The sequence below is a fragment of the Chanodichthys erythropterus genome, chromosome 21 (assembly GCF_024489055.1).
Source record: "Chanodichthys erythropterus isolate Z2021 chromosome 21, ASM2448905v1, whole genome shotgun sequence".
Classification (NCBI taxonomy): Eukaryota; Metazoa; Chordata; class Actinopteri; order Cypriniformes; family Xenocyprididae; genus Chanodichthys; species Chanodichthys erythropterus.
Genome location: NC_090241.1, coordinates 33,083,577 through 33,102,598, shown reverse-complemented (window position 1 = coordinate 33,102,598; position 19,022 = coordinate 33,083,577). Strand labels below are relative to the sequence as shown.

Here is a 19,022-nt window from a genome sequence, read left to right as displayed (position 1 = left end):
TAAATTGTCTTTCTAAATGTTTTGTTAGCATGTTGCTAATGTACTGTTAAATGTGGTTAAAGTTCCCATCGTTTATTACTGTATTCACGGAGACAAGAGCCGTCGCTATTTTCATTTTTAAACACTTGCAGTCTGTATAATGCATAAACACAACTTCATTCCTTATAAATCTGTCCAACAGTGTAGCATGAGCCGTTAGCCACGGATCACAGCCTCAAACTCATTCAGAATCAAATGTAAACATCCAAATAAATACTATACTCACATGATCCGACGCATGCATGCAGCATGCATGACGAACATCTTGTAAAGATCCATTTGAGGGTTATATTAGCTTTGTAAATGCACTGTTTTATAGTCGAGAGCTCGGGGGGCAGGGAACGAGAGATTTAAAGGGGCCGCAGCCTGAATCGGTGCATATTTAATGATGCCCCAAAATAGGCAGTTAAAAAAATTCATAAAAAAAATCTATGGGGTATTTTGAGCTGAAACTTCACAGACACATTCAGGGGACACCTTAGACTTATATTACATCTTGTAAAAACTGATTCTAAGGCACTTTTAAGCTTCAAAGAATCATCTAGTCAACTCAAGAACCATATACAATCAAAAATGTTCATTGTTGTTGTGGTTTTATAATAGAACCACAGAAGAACCCTTATTTTTCATAAACTCTTAAAAATAAAGTTACTTTATTGGCATATATGGTTCCATGAAGAACATTTAACATACATGGAAGTTTTCTGGTCCACAAAAGGTTCTTTATAGTGGAAAAAGGTTCTTTAGATTACTGAAATGTTCTTCACACTTCAGTCATGTCACCTTTATTTATTTAGCTCTTTTTACAATGCAGATTGTGTCAAAGCAGCTTTATTAGCAGCTCTAGAACAAAATGGCGTCATTGTCCAGCTTAAGTAAGTTTGGTACTGATTCATTCCGTTGTAAAAATCATTAGTTATTAATTTAGTTCATTTATCTATTCAGCAGAACAGTGATGTCATCGTCCAGCTTAGTGGTGTCACAATGGTGTCAATACAGGCAGATCAAAAACATTGTTGAATATCAAGTGTTTTCAGAACCGTTTACTGAAAGGTTCTTTGGGGAACCAAACTGGTTCTTCTGTGGCATTGCTGTAAAAACCTCTTTTAAAACCTTTTTTGTTTTAAGAGTGTAGTGAAGTACATGTTTAGAGACACTCACGGGTCTTTGAATGAAGAACATGGTCACAGCACCCACGATTGGGACGTCACCGATCAGTGGCTCCAAAATCACACGCATCATTCCATGAAGCTGAAAGAATGCAAATGGAATAAACTCTCAAGTTTTCATTTCTACAGTAGGACTGTGTTTCAAATGTACAGTCACAAAAATAATCTCACCTGTATTCCCTTCACACCAGCCTTGCAGAAATACCTCTTCACCTCCACGTTTATCTCAACATCCCCCACATAACTGGAAAAAGATGGAGGAGAGGGAACATTAGGTTGTTTTTAATTCTTTACATAGGATATGCAGTCATTTTTTTCTCTGAATAAACTCACGATTAACAAATATGAGGGTACGTTTACACAACAACCATGTACTAAAACGCAAAAAATTTCTCTTTGCGTTTTTCACGTACAGACGTCAACGTTGTCAAAATGATCCCCGTTCATATGGAACCGTGTAAACGACTAAAAATGCTTTATTATGCTGCCAGGCCAGTAGTTGGCGATGTCACATTGTAAAAAAACAACAACTATGCACCTATATACGGAACACATAATGCGCATGAGCAGAACATTTCAAAAACTTGCACTTTGAAACCCGTTTTCAAAAGTTTGCATTTTCAGCCCCCCAAAATGCCATGGATGTGTAAATGAATTGAGTTGGCTGCAGTTTGACAGTCTTGTTTTGTCAGCTTGTGAAATACAGACACAGAATCGATTGCACAAGACTTTTAAATCACTCCCTGAGAGACAACAGACATTTCACTCATTATGGAGCCTCATATTTGCAGAGAATCTCAAATGTATTTCAATCTCAAACCAGTGAAAAGATGTATGCGTCACCTGATGTAAACGTCAAGCAGAATTTGACCTTTATCATTTTCTGTATGAGCCTTCACTCCAACCACCTTCATCGGCTGTAAAATAAAGAAAAGTTTTGTTGTAAAAGATAAAAATGTGTTGTGTCTTTGCTCAGGTAAAAATCAGTTGTTTCTTTATGCATATTAATGTAATATAGTTGTTTGTATCAGATCTTAGATAGATTTTAGGATAATATTTAAATAATTTAACATCGCATTTGCTTGTTCACGGTTCTTTGATGTCAACTAATAATCACATGACATGCAGGTAAACAAATGAGATATTTAATCTTTTTTGTGCTTTAATTTGATTGTTTTGATTTATTTAAATGTTATATATTTATGATTTAATTAATTAATTATTAGCTTTTCATACATTCATAAACACCCCTGCAGTAATAATTCAATTACTACTTTTAAACATCAGAAGTCTATAACTATGTTAATTAGCAAGATTTTCACAGCCTTATAATGTTTTTTAAATCACATTAACATCAAATTTCACTCTTGCCTTAACAAGAATGTTTGCCTTGAGACATCAGATGTGTTTATTCTGACAAAACGCTTGTTCGGACATGTTTCAGAGGCAGTAAGGCCTCTTTTAATCTCCTACTGCAGTGGAATGAGATATGCAGAAACGTTACTGGAATATTATTCATTGTGTAGCGGTGTGTGTATGTTTCCATGTATGACCTTGCCACCAAAGTCTATCTTGGTGAAGCTGAGCGTCTGTAGATGAGTGCTGGAGCCGCGGATGGATGGAGCAATGGTGTCCGTAAGCAGCTTCTCCAAATACTGACCAATAAATGGCCAGGCCTGCTGGATAACCTTGAAGAATAGTCAGGAAAAGAAAGAGCATGTCATATTTTATCAGCCAATTTTTTTTATTTTATCGTAAAGTCACCATGAACAGAGTTTGACAATTCTTATTTATGGAATATTGTAGTGTTTATTATAAATGATTTATCCGTGCACATCATTATCTTTTTTCATTCATGTGCCAAATAACTTCTCCTCCCTCTTGCAGCGACATATCTTCTCTGATGATGTGTTTACAGATGCGAGGGCGGGGCAACCTGTCACTCACATGCATGAGATCCACCAAATAGCAAACCACAACCATCCAATCAATTCCACATGGACCAAATCAAGCCCCGCCCTACATTTGCTCTTGTTCGAGAAGCTGTCTCTCTTGATATATGTCACAATAGGAAAGAAAAGATCATTGCAACTTGTTTCATTCTGACTGATATATACTAATATGTTTATTATAATATTAATAGCTATAAGCTATAAAGCTTAATTTTAAACCCTCCTTAGATTAACAAATTTAATTAAATTTAATTTTGAGACTTTCAAGCTCTATGACCAGCATTCCTTGACCAGACTTTCCTACAGAGTTAAATCAATAAAATTCCTACTAGTCCAGTACTTTGATATGTACATATGCTCTACGGTCTTTAAAAATACCATAGTTATATGTACAAAAAACATAATAATGTTAACACCACAGTATTTTGTAAAGGATATATGGGTGTGTAAAAATAATGCATAAAATATTGCATGTAATATTTGGGGGACTCGAGCTGCTTCTGTTTAACGCCCATGTCTGTTCTCTGCTCTCCTTGCAGCTGTTTACACCGTGCCACTTGTGTTTACATAGTTGCTATAGTGACCTGTTGTTGTTTGCGGATGTTAAGAGCTGATAAAAGAAGCTAAAGCACAAGACGCCAGGGCATTTTTCAGATCGTTTCATTACATGTGCAAACCACAGATTTTAGAAATAACATTGTGACTCATGCACAGACCACATGGTACGGCGAGGGTAGAGTCTGAGCTGGGATAACTGCCAGCGTAAAATGTCTGACTCGTGAATCAACGATAAAGAACGTCAGGCCTAAATATTTGTGCTCTAATGATACACTGCAGCACTATTTTAATCAAACTTCTACTGAAACGAAAAGGATAAAAGATGTCAGGAAGGGATATATCTCTATCTGCTCCTTATTTTTCTCTTTCTCAGTGAGTGAATCTCAAGAATGTTCATTTCATCCCAATATATATATATATATATATATATATATTTGCATTAGACGCTAGAGGTGCAAAAAGACATTAAAAATTAAATTTCCAGAGAACAGCATGCATTGCAACTGATCTAATCATTCAAAGGCAATGCCCATATGTTGGTTGAATTAGTGTTTGATTGAGAATGGATGTGTAATAATAGCATACAGAGCTTTTGTTCAGCAGGCGTGTGGGTGGTCACAAGCAGCTGTCGTGACATGAGGGAGGAGTCACTGATTCGGAAGGGTGTGGTGGAGAGGCATGGATCAGGAATACGTGAGATTACAGGCTTAATCTCAATAAACATATGTAAACCAAAAATGTTTGCTGAATTACCTTGTTTAGCCATTCAACCTTCTCAACGTCTGGGAAGTTGACCTGAAATTATAAAGAAAAAACAATAACAGACTTCTAAGTGCAAAGACTTTCTATGCCTATGAGCTTTAAAGTGGCTGTACAACAAACTTCAACAGAGGATGTGGGTATAAAGATGAAAAACCAGTACATACAACCACCTCAGCCTATCATAAAAGTTTCACCTTTTTCAATATTTCTATCTTAAATAACAACACATACTATATGCAGTGTAGAATTTGATTTCTCTATGAAAAAATAAGTCCATTAAAATAGGATGAATAAATACATTTTAATTTATTTAAATGCATTTTATTTTAATGTCTTTCCCCCCATTAATAACATTCAACTTATTTTACCACATGATGGCCATGAGACATGACCAAATATAGTATAAACTCTTTTATGGAAGCATACTATGCACTTGCGGAGGAGATGACAAAGCAACAGTGCATTCAGAATGATTTGGACGATGGGAATTTCACCAAGTATGCAGTACACCACCGGTACAGCGCCACCAACAGATCGAAAAATGAACTCTTAATCTGCAGACCACTCTTTAGCAGCATTAGGGATTCATTTTAGCGAATCGATTCGTTCGAACGCTTTGTTTCAGTGAACTGCTTCAAAAATGATTCACTACGAAGAGAAGTAATCGCGAGGCATTTTTGTTTTTTTCTCGGTAAAAGAAGTTGTTCTGTAAAACAATACTACTGTTTTTCCTATGCAGTCGATTAGGTTGCGTCACATATTGTAGTTGTTTATGGTTCTTACATGTTTCCCTCCTCCGTTTTACTTCTATGCTTCTCCTTTGCAGCGAACTGATTTCATAAGCCGTGCGACTCTGATTCATTTAAATGAGCAGCGATTCGGACATAGCCACTCTTTTTAGTTGTTTGTAGCGATGCAAATGTGTTTTACATTAACTGAATATTTCTCTATGGTATGAATAGAAGACTTATTCGGACGTCATGCATTAATAACATTTGAGTATTTTTATTCAACAATAAAGACGCACTTTTGTGCATTCTTACCCATGAAGGCAGGTCTCTTTTATTTCTAAATGATTTGGAGGATGTGTATTCTTGCTCGTCGTTGAGTAACTGTATAGCGGACCTCAGCCTCGCCTCCTTCGCCTCACGAGTATGTTTCCATCCTGCGTAAACCATCATCCCAAACACCAATAAACTAGTGCTCACGCGGTAGTAACCAGCCAGGTAAACAGGCAACAAGGCAGTGAGACATTTTCCAAAAGTCCATAAGATTGCCTTGGCATCAAATAATTTAGTTTTAGGGACGTCCATTTCTTCGGATGAACTGTCCTGGGCTGGTTCAGTCTTCTTTTCCGAGTCCGAGCCCGAGTCATTTTTCGGCCCTGAATCAATATGCGACATTGTGTTCTGTTGGTTTGTAGGTAAATGTTTCCAGCGATTACAAAACGACTGCACGGAGCGATTTGTAACTCAAATTCAACATATGCTGTTGATTCAGAGTCACACGTTGCCTCGGCGCATGGACTATACAGTGGAAGGCTGCAGAGGAATCGGATGCGCCTGATCACTGCGGATCAATAAGTCACTTAGCCCGAGAAAAACGAAATCGCCCACCTCACCGCTTCTACCCTTTTGGCATGACCGTCTTTTTCCTTTTTGCAATATGTCTGTCTGAAATCTCTGAAGTGTGGCCTGCACCGTTACTTAGGCAGATCCACGCCCACAGAAAACGACGCAGTTCAATAAAAAGGGGCGAAAACTTTGCTGGAAGCTGCAGTAGTCAGTTTGTTCTTTTAAAGCTTCTAGCTTTTCATGTCTTGAGCCAATTCTGACTAGGCAAAATTTTATTTAAAACACAATTCTGACTAGTTCCTACTAATACTAGATGAATGATAATGGTCAGTTATGTCGAAACTAATGTAAGATATTATTTTCCATTAGTAATAATTTGCATACAAGATTTTTACTAGATATAATTCAGGGTTATTTATAGCCATGATGCAATTGTTTGTCCAAAAATAATTTTGAAAATCCTAAAGGAATAATTGAACAAATATCCAAAAGCAATCAAACACAAGTTTGACTAGTCCCTTAATTGTGACTATCCAAAACGAAAATATCTGGAATGCATATTTGACTAGTGATATTTACTTTAAAGTTTCTACAATGCAATTTTGCCTTGTCATAATTTCAGGAGAAATTATCCATAATATTTACTCCTGTAAACAATCCTGATAGAATCAAGCAAAAAAATATAGCTGCGAGCAACAGTTATCGGGGTTCAAGCTCTTTAAGCAAATGTGTAAAAAGGTGTTTTAATTAGCAAGCCTGTAACTATCTCGATTGTACATGGAAAGACTATTTACAACAAATACAAGCAATTTACCATAGGAAAAATATAGTTTTTAAACAGTTATTGAGGTTGAGCCAAAAACTTAGACTTGCTCGCCAAAGTTGGATTTTGAAATAATCTCCAATTTTTAACGAACGACCGGATGGATTGAGGCAGTCCTAGATGCAAAGATGCTCAGAATGAGGAGTTCTACCATGTGGTATGAATGTTGGGGACATGATCCTATATATGATCCTTTACCGAGCGGCAACCTTCCCCCGTTTCTCTTGATGCCAATACAGAAGTGACTTAAACTGCAATTCATCAACTGGCCGCTAGGGACAGGCTCCAAAAGAGAGCAGAATCTCATTGAGCCCCATGTTAAAATGTCCAACTTTACAGCAGTTTTTAACTTTTTCATGATTACTGTGAGGGGGGTGAATTATTTTATAACTCTTTATATATTTTATAAAGTTCTGCATAATTAATGCTGTGGTCACTTGAGTGACAGGTGGACTGCCGCTGCTGTCACCACTAGCCATTTGTCTGCTACCATCACGTCACCTCAGCTCCACCCACATCCCGGCTCTTTCAACCATTTTCTGTTATCGGGGAGTGACGCGTGGTGAGGTGCTGCAAAGATGGCAGTGGCCAGCTTTAGGTTTCAAAAATGCTCTTCAGAAACCTACGGGTGATGTGACGAACACTATGTCCATATTCTTTACAGGCACCCCCCCAATGGCCGATTTCTTTCTAATTTCTCACAGGCCTCTAAGGCCAAGAGTCAGACAGGCCAAACTTCAGTGGCTGATGGCAGACATGTTTTTTGAGATATGTCAATGTCCTCATAGACAGTCATGGCACCTCGGACGAAGACACTGCATGCCAATTTTCAAGTCGATCGGACTAATGGTGAAGTAGTTATAGTCGATTTCATGTTTTTTTCCTGATATAGCGCCACCAAGTGGCCAGTCGCTAAACCTTTTTCATGCGAGTTATAGCCATTTTAGTAAAAGTGGCTCCACGCACTTAGGGACAGCGAATCGTTGACAATCAGCTGCACTGGTTCCGATCGGGCCAAAAACCTAGGACTAGTTCGCAAATGTAGTTTTTTCAAAAAACCTAAAATACCCAAGAAATTTCTCAATGCATCTTGTCCGTCTTGAACCAAGTATTCCAACAACATAAAACACTTCTAGCCTACGCCTGACGGTTTAGGAGTTATATGCGATTTAATACTTTGGACTGCTGTAGCGCCCCCATCAGGCCGAGCTTTGCTGACATTGTAGATGGTGTGAGTACTACCAGCCCTCAAAGTTTCAAGTATCTACAACTTACAGTTTTGTCTGCCCAATCACTTTTAGAGGAGAATGCTGATCCTTGGAAAATTCAAAAGGGTTCACGCATGTAATAATAAATAAAGATTTTAATAAATAAACTAAAAATCTGTTATAAAAACAGGAATTTCAATCTATCTAATTGGATCTTATTTGATTCTTCATTCCTCCAATTACATTCAGCTTCCAATTCTGATATAAATTCCAATTTTTTGGCAAGAAACAGTATGGCAGCATATCCAGAATTGCCATATTTACTTGCCATAGTCATGATGCAACACTGATATCTACAGTTTTAACTAGTAAAATGTTCTACATTACAGATATCTTAAATTGTTTTTATTACTAACTGAGATATTTTACCAATCAAAACTGATTTGTAATGATTAAAAGACAATAAAGGAATGCAAAGAAGTATTTGCCATAGCAGGTGACCGTCTGCTGCTCGAGGTCTGTATTCACGAGCATGTAATTGACATTAGATTTCAGATGATATTAATTTGAGAACTGGCCAAATTAAACATACTTCTGATGCAACGAACAATACTATGAACAATGGTTGATTTTGCATGTTAACCCTATTAATAAATCTGAGAGATCTCAAACCTCATTTGTTAGCTTAAAACCTTTTTTAAACACTGAAGGATGAGAGTCAAAATAAGAGAACTGATTATGAGCAATATTTCAATGTGACTGTCTCTGGGGGTTTTCCCAAACATAAAATGCTTTGAAATAAAATGGTCAACTATGTTTTAAGTCAGCCAGAGGGAAAGATTTTTTTTTTTTTTAAATAAGAAGGGGAAAATGGTTTCTACGATAATATGTACACACAGCACAGATCCCATTACACCCATGATCTTATAATAAGTGGACAGGCCATGAGAGTGCAGACAACCAGGATGTTATTCTCAACAGAATGAGAAAGTGATCAAACTAATAACAGAAGTCTGGTTTGATTAGAAATATAATTTTTCATCAACATTTCAGAAAGATACTCACCCAAGATGAAAGAAACAAGACCAATATTCTGACAGAAAAATGCAGTTATTTAGTTTCCAAAACAAAGAAATAAAACTTTTTTTTTTTTTTTGCCTAAGACATGACAAGAATTAATAACGGAGCTTAATGTGGCTGATTCATTATTTTTTGTGCAGAATCCAAATAATCAGTTCACACAAAAGCAATTCACTAAACAAACTATTAAAAAAAGGAGTCAAACTAAAACTGACAGCTAACAAGTAAATTCACAATCCTTCTGTAGTGATTAGTTGAATAGTTACATCTTTCAAAACGAGTTCATAAATGTCCTGCGAGGTCAGTGGCGATCTCAAAGGAGTCTTTCCAGTTCTATTAAAGGCAATCATCCGCTAAAGCATGACAAGAAAAACTGAAATATGTTCCATAAGTTCATAAGTTGACTATACAGAAATCTGTACGTTCATTCAGTCAAAACAGTCCCTTTCACCTGAGAAACTTCCCACGGTTTACTGGTGAGCTAAACAAAATGGTGTCAGCGGAGTTGATTAGATTTTCAGTCTGCCATTTGTTTCATGTATATATTGCTAGTGAGGCATCGTGGTGATCCTCATGCTCTGACTGGCGATGGGGTACGTCACCATCGGTGTGGTCGCGTGGCTCATCGTGATGCCCGGCAATGGTTGTGCCATGGACACGGCCACTGGCGCCACCGAAACGGCAACAGGGGCCATGGAAACAGGAGGGGCCATTCCCTGGGCGATAGTCTGAGCGAGGGCGGCAGAGATGGGGTCGGGGTTCAGATGTGGAGGGGGTGCGGTAGGGGGCGCGGCATTAGACGGAGGGGCGGTCGGCGCACCTGCCGGGGCCACCAGATCTTGTTGAGTGACGGGACGGGGCTGCAGACCAGCACTGCTCAGTGTGGTGTGTGTCTGGGCAATGCCATGGTTGTAGGAGCTCACAGAACCAACAGGGGGTGCCAGACTCTGCTCAGACGGAGCGGGGGTGGAGGACAGAGTCATCACTTTAGCCTGGCTCCGAAACTGAGCGTTCTGCTCCAGAAGCACCTCGTTGGTGGCTAGCAGATTGGACACCTTGATGAAAAAGGAAAGCAATTGAGAATTGAATTAGAAACTTAATTCTGGAGACATTTAAGATGTGGTTACAGTTGTTCTACATTTATATAAAATAAGTGATCCTATTACTTATCCTAACATAAAAAGTACAATTTGGAGATGTTGTGCATGCTTTGGTTGTAAGATATATAAAGCAAAGGACTGGTCTCAATTGCATAGCTCTTCTGAAGAACTTTTTCAAATAGTTCACCAGAAAATTAATCATTTACACATGCATAAATCATTCAAAATCTGTATTATTTCTGTCATCCATAGAACATAAAAGATCATCCATTGCAGAAATTAAAAGTAATTTAGAAAGTCAAACATGGGACTGTCAAGCGAGTATTATACTTTTCTGTATCAGTTATCAGCTGATATTAGAGATTTCAGAGTATACTGGTATCGGCCAATATTAGCATTATTCATATTTAACAACACATGACCGATTTTTACATTTAGATTTTACATTCATCAACATCTAACACTAACTTAAAGTTAATCTTTAAAAAAACCTCTTAAATGTAATCTTTAGCAAATCTCAAAATGAGTATTCTTTTTATTTCTTACAAAAACCCATCGCTTCAGAATACCTTTATTAACCCCCTGGAGCTGTATGGATTACCTTTATGATGGATGGATGCTTTTTTTTTTTTGGCTTCAAAATGTATTTAATTTTTTCAAAATAATTTACATTTTTGGGTGAATGTATGAGTACATTCCCTACCTGTTTCTTAAGCTCCTCCACTCTTTTCCTCAGTAGGGCGTTCTCCTCTTCTAGTAAGCGATACTCTAGCGGTCGGGTTGGCAGGGTGGTCTGAACCCCCAGGTCATAATGTCCACTGCTGGTCCCATCGGTCAACCGCAGCCCCTCCAAACGGCGTCTCTTCAGCTGGAGGGTTGTGTGGTCAATGGGGGCCTCCACCGGCCCGGGTTCAAACATGCCATTTTCAAACAGGGGGTCGTAGACGGAGCAGGGGCCCCTGTCGTAGCGCCGATGACCCGCCGTCCCCATTGACATACAGCCGCTCATCGAGCCACCGCCTCCACCTCCAACCGACAGGCCCTGGTCTCTGCATCCGCCCATGTTGGGACATCCCATTCCCATGTAGTTACCTACACCACCGCCAACGAGGCCAGACATCCCACCGCAAGCACCACCAACGCCAACCGCACCGCCGCCACCGGCGTTCACCATCCCGCTCACGCCACCGGTGACTCCCATCATGCATCCGACCCCGACCCTGGGCGAGGCCTCGTAGTCGTAGTCCTTCCTGACATGTCGGAACTTGCACTTGTTGCCCCGCTGGCACTCTCCTTTCAGGTAGTCCCTGCAAATGGGCACCTCTCCGCGGCTCAACGGGAGGTCGGTCGGAGACAATCCCAATCCGGCAGCCACCTTCCCCCTGAGCCGAAGCGGAAGCTCTCCGGTTTTCTTATAATAGTCCTCATCTTCCTTCGAGCCATGCACAAATCGGCAGTTGGTGCGCACGCACTCTTTGTTCTGATGGTCATGGCAGAAGATAAACTCATTTTTCTGCACACCCAAGTCGGGAACTTCATTGAAGTCCGGATGGCGGAAGCGACAGCGCTTGCCGCGCTTGCACACGTTACGCAAAAAGTCCCGGCAAACGCCATCCAGTCCCAAACCGCCACCGGCTCCGCCGCAGCTGTTGCCGTTTCCTAACGCCCCGCCGCCTCCCATGGTCCCAGGACCTCCGTTACCCCCCACACAGCCCACTGAGCTACCCACTACCGTCGCTCTACCCTCTCCTACCCCTCCGCCCAAACCCGCCCCGGCCCCTCCCTCGTCCCCGACCCCAGTGCCCACCCCGGTCCCACTGCCACCCCCACCGCCACCTGCCAGGTAGGTGCTATCCCGGTCAGGCATGGCGCTCGGCCCAGCGGGAATAGAACGCTGCGCTCATGTGGGTGCCAGAGAGATGGAGGTCATACAAGTGTTCAGAGGTATAATGCAAGAAGGACAAGAGCTCAGACTGTAGACAAATGCAGATCACAGCTCCACCTGGGCACCTGTAAATATCACACAAATACAATCATTTTTTATTCCAGAATTAACATCATATAATTTCATAATTAAATGTTAGTGTAATTTAATTTAAAACAATGAATAAACAATTTTGAGTAAGAATAATTGTTTGCATTTGGCCAGCCTTTTCTCTAGATCAGGGGTTCTCTGATGTCGGTTTGTGGTCACATGAGATGCAGGTAAAGAAATAAAATATTTGGTCTTTTTCAGTGTTCTATTTGAAAATATTTTTATTTTAGTTAATATTTTTATGACTGAATAAATGTTTAGCTTTTCATCTTGACCCCCTACTCTAAATATAGGTATCTGCATGCATTGGTCATTACAGAAAAAAAAATATATCGGTTGACCATCATAAAAAATTTCAGATGCATCATTATGGTGTCCAGCCCAAATTGCATTAAATAAGGATGCAACGTTTTTGTGTAGAGACCATTCCAGCCTTAGGCATGCCATACATATTTGGCTTTTGAAACATTTTAAAATTAAAGCCATACACCACCAAAGATGATACTCTAATGCTATTATTTTATACAATTCCCAGCCAAAAAAAAAGTCGCTGTTTGGATTTTAATAGGCAAATACTTAATCTATGAATGCATCATTATTACAGTGATTATTATGTTTCTAGCTTGTTATGTTTGGCAACGGCTCTTGTAACCCTTAAAGATGGAGTGTGTAGCTTTTCACATCTTAAACAGCCATGTAGGAAGACACATCATGGCCATATTCCAGGATGACAATGTCAAGATTCACCAGGGTTAAAGCAGAACTAAGTAACTTTTCATAAATAGTTTTCCAAGTCCTTACGATGGTTTATTGACTTGTAGTAGTGTGTTTGAGTTGTGCACTAACACCCTCTGGCACGTCTACGCCAGAAAACAGCACTTGCAAGTTGAGCTGCACCGACCCGACACAATCTCGCCTCATGTTCCCATTCATGCGAGAGTGACAAAATGCTTTACGGTAATTCAAAAACAGTGTATATATTATGACTTTATAAGACAATTTCGAAAATTACCCACCTCCATCGAGTGTACTGTATTTGTAAATTACCCACCTCCTCTTTCTTGTACTGTATTTGCAAAACTACTGCGCTGGTGAGCGTTGTAGTCGTTGTAGTCCAGAGCTGCGCTTGGAGTAATTACGACAGTGTGATTCACTGAAGGAACCTGTAGGGGGAGCTTCGCAAATCTTACTGAGTTCTGCTTTAAAATTGTGAAAGAATGGTTCAGAGAGCATGAAGAATCATTTTCACACATGAATTGGCACCTCTGAGTCCAGACCTTAATTTCATTGAAAGTCTTTGGGATGTGCTGGAGGAGACTTTACAGAGTTCTCACCTCTTGCATTGTCAAAGCAAGATCTTGACCTAAAATTGATGCACCTTGATGGAAATAACATCACAACATTTATTTCCATCGAGAGGTGTATCATTTTTTGGTCAAGATCTTGTATTGAAAATGCAAGAGGTAAGCACTCTGTAAAGTCTTATCCAGTACATCCCAAAAACTTACACTGAGGTTAAGGTCAGTGCCAATTCATGTGTGAAAATGATTCTTCATGCTCTCTGAACAACTCTTTCACAATTTTAACCCTGGTGAATCTTGACATTGTCATCCTGGAATATGGCCACGATGTGTCTTCCTACATGGTTGTTTAACAAATGAAAAGCTACACACTCCAAAAGAACTGTTGCCAAACATATAACATGCTACAAAAATAATAATCACCGTAATAATGATCTATCCATAGACTCTTAAGTATTTGCCTATTAAAATCCAAACAGCAACTTTTTTTGGGCCAGGCAGTGTATATTATAATTATAGTATGCTATATATTAATGGATTCCTTGCAAACCTTAATAATTCCTCCTGGAAATGCAAATATTTATCCAACATATTATGCAGTTTAACAAAAAAAAGTACCATATTACCACCTTGGTTTTATTGGGTAACACCATGTTTTGCTCAGTCACTTATTAGTATTCTCTGAAATACTCTTAAATATCATTTACGTAACATGAATACATAATAGCACCATATCTCACACACACACACATATTATATATATATATATATATATATATATATATATATATATATATATAATATATTATGTATATATATCTCGATATTGTTAGTTTTTAAATAATAAAAATAAACAATTAAATATTTTTCCTAATCTTCAGTCTCTTATATAATCTATTAGAAGAGTATATAGTAATATACAACAATTATAACAATTTGTTTACTAGTAAAGTGCTGTCATGTCAAATCTTGAGGGGCGCCAAATACTCTACTCGATGTATATGTTGCCAACAGAGTGTTACATAAGTAACCAAATATAGTTGACTGTTTCTTTTGTATATTATTTAGACTAAACATGCAATATGTATTATTTAATCCACAGCACATAAAGCAAAACATGATCTCTGGCACAAAGGCCCGGATAACGCGCATGCACAGAACGCAACGAAAATTAAACTACAACCAATACTACTAGTAAACAACTCACCCAATGTACACAACCAGTCGTATCAGCGAGATTAAACAAACTGTATCTGTGCATTACTAATTACACGCATGAAGTATGAACTGGCTATGAGAAAGCTTACATTAGAACACAAGTTGGTCTGTGAACAACTACATCCGGTTTTCTTTAGAAGCACTTCCTGTGCGATAGAAAGCTGGGAAAATGAACTTCAGATTAAAAGGCCTAAAACCACAGTGATGATGGTATTAATATTATTACCATTATACATCATGGGGTTACAAAGGTAAAAGTATATAAAAAAGGTACTTTTTGAATGCACCATAATTCCTTTAAACATTTAAAATACATAGACAAGTACACTTAAAATGCAACAAGGTGCAAAATTTCTTAGAAAACAGAAGAGCAAAATCTGACAAAGCAGCAAATGCAAACGTGGATTCATATTTATCCTAAAGATCAAAATTTTGTTTTAAAGTGGCATTTAAACTCAACGGTAAACTCTGTTCTTAAAAGTAAATTTTACGAAAATATTTAATTGCAAAAAACAACTTGTTAGAAACAACCACCACCCAAACACATTCAGTATGCTGTAAAATCCATTGCTTGCACAAAAACATCTATTCTAGACATAATTATGACAACATTACTGCTGAATAGGGGCTAAATTCAGAGTTTGGATTACATAAAGAATAGGTAAATATCTGACCTCGTCAATGATGTTAAGATTCTCTAACTCAAAATTACGTTTTAAAATACAACATAGGAGAGACATGTTGGCAAGATACAATTCAACATTTATTTCAAGTCCCAATAAGTCACTACAGCATGATGGTTGTCAACAGTTTATTTGCATCTTAATGAGAACATCAGACATCAATGTTCATATCCAATAATCTTATAAAGATTCAGTTGTAGAGCAGGAATGCAGGGGGCACATTATCTGTGAAGAAAGAAGAAACGTGTAAGTGAACGTGTTTTTACATTTAAGGCAAGACACCACAGGTGAAAAGGGTAAAATAATAATAATTAGATATCAACATACTTTCACCAGTTGATTAATCATAGTACATTACTGTGTTGTATTACAAGTTTTCTGAAATGCATTATTTAAATTTGCATTAATTTCCAGAACCCAAAATCTGATTTTTTGTTTCATTTTATTGACATATTAAAAAGGTTTTTACAGAGAAGACTTTGGATCTCTTTTTAATCACTCCATAAATAAAACATTTATGTCACAAAACAAGTGCTTTTGGAAATGTTATATGTATATCAGATGAATGATATATGAACAAACTCCTCTGTAAAAACCTTCAGAATATAGATGGGGAGTTTGGTGTGTGTAAAGCTGCTGACATGATTTCAGGCTGCAGGAGAAAAAAAAAAACATTGAGAAAACTGCTTTTAAATATTTGTATTGCAATTGGAACCTAAACACACAAATAGATGATAGACATGTATTTGGATGCTTTCCATCCATTAGTCTAGAAAAAAAGACAATGTTATGGAAGCAAAATAGCCCAAAATCTCAAAATTAACCAGTGTATGGAAGTAAAATAATGACTAATGTGTATGAAACAAAAAAAGCATGTTGATTTGAATTAAAATGCACTGTTTTTAGGGCTTACATTTTTGGGGGGCTGAAATTCAACACGGTTGTCTATTTAAGCTGTGAATATTTCACATGAAAACATTTCATAGACAATTTCATTACTAAAAATGCAATAATCCACATTCACCACATCAGCCTAAGGGGAGATAAGGTCATCTCTCATTTGCTGTAGAAAAAGCTGCTTACATGTACTCTGGGAAAAGGGCTAAAAATTGCTTGTCGAATATCATAGGTGGCATTTTCAAACAGACTGGATATTTTGGAAATGAAATCTGGAAGGTGAATATGGATGGATTATTGCATTTTTTAAATAATGAAATCATGTATGAAATTTCTCATTTGAAATATTCACAGCTTAAATACAAAATATAAAAGGTTTCTCAATTAACGCAATTCAACATGCTTTTTTGTTTCAAAGATGTTCGTCATTATTTTACTTCCATACCAGAGAATAAAATTGAATGGCATTCTTTAAAAATTACAGTCAAGGACAAAACTCAGGGCTGTTCAAGATTATCATGTTTACTGAAATGGCAGTGCTTACAGAGAGCAAAATGACGCTTGCAAAGTATTACAAATAAGATTTAAACGCACTTGAAAGGCCACTCACGTTACATTGCTTTATTCTCCAGAAGGCCTGACACTTTGAAAAACACCAGCTTCTTTCATGGCGTTAAACTCCTTCATGGCATCATACTGTTTGTAGAAGTCAGCATATGCCTGTTTCCTGGGCTCTGTTACTGCGAACTGCAGAAAGACAAAACTTTTCTCAGAAAAATGTCCATGGCAACTTGTAAAACAAGCTTCCAAAATAATTTAACAACGATGAAAAGAATGAAAGACAGGGATGAAGCCAAATGTCCAAGATCAGAAATTAAGGAGAATAAAAACCATCGAAAACTAATCTTAATGAAGTTACATCATGACAAAAGGTGACTTTAAAAAAATGTTAAAGACATTCAAGGAATCATTTCTACCTACACAAAAGATGAAGTACCAATGACAATTTTGAACAGAATTGAAGACCACAAAAGGTCCAACATAGTGCATATAATCATACAAAACAACTTAATCTGACAAACACAATACAACTGACCTTGAAAGCGGCTGCTGCAACGAGGGAAAGAGCAAAAGCGATGGGCAAATGAAACCTCAGACGCTTGGCAAGGAGGCCCCTCATCGCTGGCTTTGGAAGTGACATTGCTGACTTCTGGAAAGAGAAGACAATAATGGATTTTAATTGAAAAAGAAGAAAAAAAAATTATAGACCGATAGTCAAGTGACAACCTTGCACTTCCAATAACATTAGATCACCCTTTAGTACTGCTACGTGCTATTCTGACCATCTCAAATGGATGTCTTGCTGACTTTCAAGACAAACACAGAATGAGCAGTGTTAACATTAAGCTTTTTCTTATGGGTAGAGACTGAGAAGATAACAACATGTAATATACGAATATGCATGTTTTATATACAAATGAACAGTTCAGGTCAAGGATTTAGCGGTTTGGCTAAAACGCAATTTGCATATTATTTCTCTAGACCTAATAAAGCGCAAGCCAAGTAATTAATCATTGTTTTATTGTTAATATGGCACTTATGATTCATGTCATAGTGCCTTCTGAGATTCAGGACTACCTGTCTAGCTAACACTAGCTAGCAATGACGATATTTCTAAAACGAGATTTGTTTAGCTAAATGAAATGAAGAAAAAAATAGTTATTAAAAACAGAAAACGGTGATATTATATTTTATACTTGATTCACCATAGAAATTTTGTTATAAACGTATAGCAAACTCGATATTTACCGTTTAATCCGCGACCTTCAGCACGTACGTCCGGTAACTCAGACAGGAAGGCGTTTATGTGGGGCCCAACTACGGAAACTGGCGAAGGACAAATACATTGAGGCCGATTCAGAGCATTATAGTGACAACCATATGTCTATGCCGTCCAGGGTTATTATAGTTAACTAAAATCATAAAGAAAAAAATAATAATACTTTTTTTTTTAATGAAATAAAATAAGAAATTGAAATAAAATACAATATAAAAAACGTATAATATGTAAATTTTATTTCAGCTAGGCTACTTGCCAAACAATGTAATAAAATAACTAAAACTATAAAATAAAATTAATAAAAACTATATAAAACTATTAAAAATGACAACACACAACAAAATTACTAAAAACTTTAACTAAAATGAAAACGGTAATAAAAATAAAACAGATTCAAAATATTTTTTTAAATACATTTTTGTTAAATTAAATAAAATAAACAATTGAAATAAAATAAAATATAAAAAACATAATATGTCAATTTTATTTTAGCTACTTGCCAAACGATGTAATAAAATAACTAAAAATATCAAAGAAAATTAATAAAAACTATATAAAACTATTAAAAATGACAAAACACACAACAAAATTACTAAAAACTTCAACTAAAATGAAAATGAAAACGGTAAATATAAAATAAAACAGATTTAAAATATTTTTAAAAAACTAAATTAGTATTTAAATGAATTTAAAATAAAACTGCTGCTTTCAAAGGAACATTTTTATTATGTCTTGAAAAATATTATAATTATTTTTGTTATAGGATGCAAGTGTTATGCGTTA

At 37.2% G+C, this 19,022-nt stretch overlaps 3 protein-coding genes across 6 annotated transcripts in view; all 3 read right to left on the bottom strand.

Annotated features, from left to right (window-relative positions):
- The window catches only part of esyt1b (extended synaptotagmin-like protein 1b), a 32,060-nt gene extending 25,855 nt beyond the window's left edge, over positions 1-6,205 (bottom strand). Inside the window, exons 1-6 of the mRNA XM_067372927.1 lie at positions 5,524-6,205; positions 4,472-4,513; positions 2,762-2,896; positions 2,052-2,125; positions 1,380-1,452; positions 1,201-1,290 (exon numbers count right to left, since the gene is read on the bottom strand). Coding sequence (XP_067229028.1) covers positions 1,201-1,290; positions 1,380-1,452; positions 2,052-2,125; positions 2,762-2,896; positions 4,472-4,513; positions 5,524-5,883 — 774 coding nt within the window. The 5' untranslated portion in view covers positions 5,884-6,205. The remainder of the gene's footprint in view (positions 1-1,200; positions 1,291-1,379; positions 1,453-2,051; positions 2,126-2,761; positions 2,897-4,471; positions 4,514-5,523) is intronic.
- Positions 6,206-8,203: 1,998 nt separating this feature from the next.
- zc3h10 (zinc finger CCCH-type containing 10) lies at positions 8,204-14,959 on the bottom strand. Of its 2 annotated transcripts, none has more exons than XM_067373629.1 (3): positions 14,909-14,959; positions 10,969-12,275; positions 8,204-10,220 (listed from the first exon to the last, which is right to left on the bottom strand). In XM_067373629.1, the coding sequence occupies exons 2-3, from the start codon at positions 12,130-12,132 to the stop codon at positions 9,714-9,716; spliced, it is 1,671 nt and encodes a 556-aa protein (XP_067229730.1). In that variant the 5' UTR covers positions 12,133-12,275; positions 14,909-14,959; the 3' UTR covers positions 8,204-9,713. The 2 variants fall into 2 exon arrangements, with proteins under 2 accessions (XP_067229730.1, XP_067229729.1); XM_067373628.1 differs by having other exon boundaries at positions 14,809-14,950.
- Positions 14,960-15,562: 603 nt separating this feature from the next.
- On the bottom strand, positions 15,563-18,292 carry cox6c (cytochrome c oxidase subunit 6C). 3 transcript variants are annotated; one of them, XM_067374043.1, is made up of 4 exons: positions 18,209-18,292; positions 17,496-17,609; positions 16,994-17,146; positions 15,563-15,727 (listed from the first exon to the last, which is right to left on the bottom strand). In XM_067374043.1, exons 2-3 carry the CDS (start codon positions 17,598-17,600, stop codon positions 17,021-17,023), a joined length of 231 nt encoding a protein of 76 aa, XP_067230144.1. In that variant the 5' UTR covers positions 17,601-17,609; positions 18,209-18,292; the 3' UTR covers positions 15,563-15,727; positions 16,994-17,020. The 3 variants fall into 3 exon arrangements, with proteins under 3 accessions (XP_067230144.1, XP_067230143.1, XP_067230145.1); XM_067374042.1 differs by having other exon boundaries at positions 15,569-15,727; positions 17,010-17,146; XM_067374044.1 differs by lacking the exon at positions 15,563-15,727 and adding an exon at positions 16,136-16,154 and having other exon boundaries at positions 17,010-17,146.
- Positions 18,293-19,022: the final 730 nt, after the last annotated feature.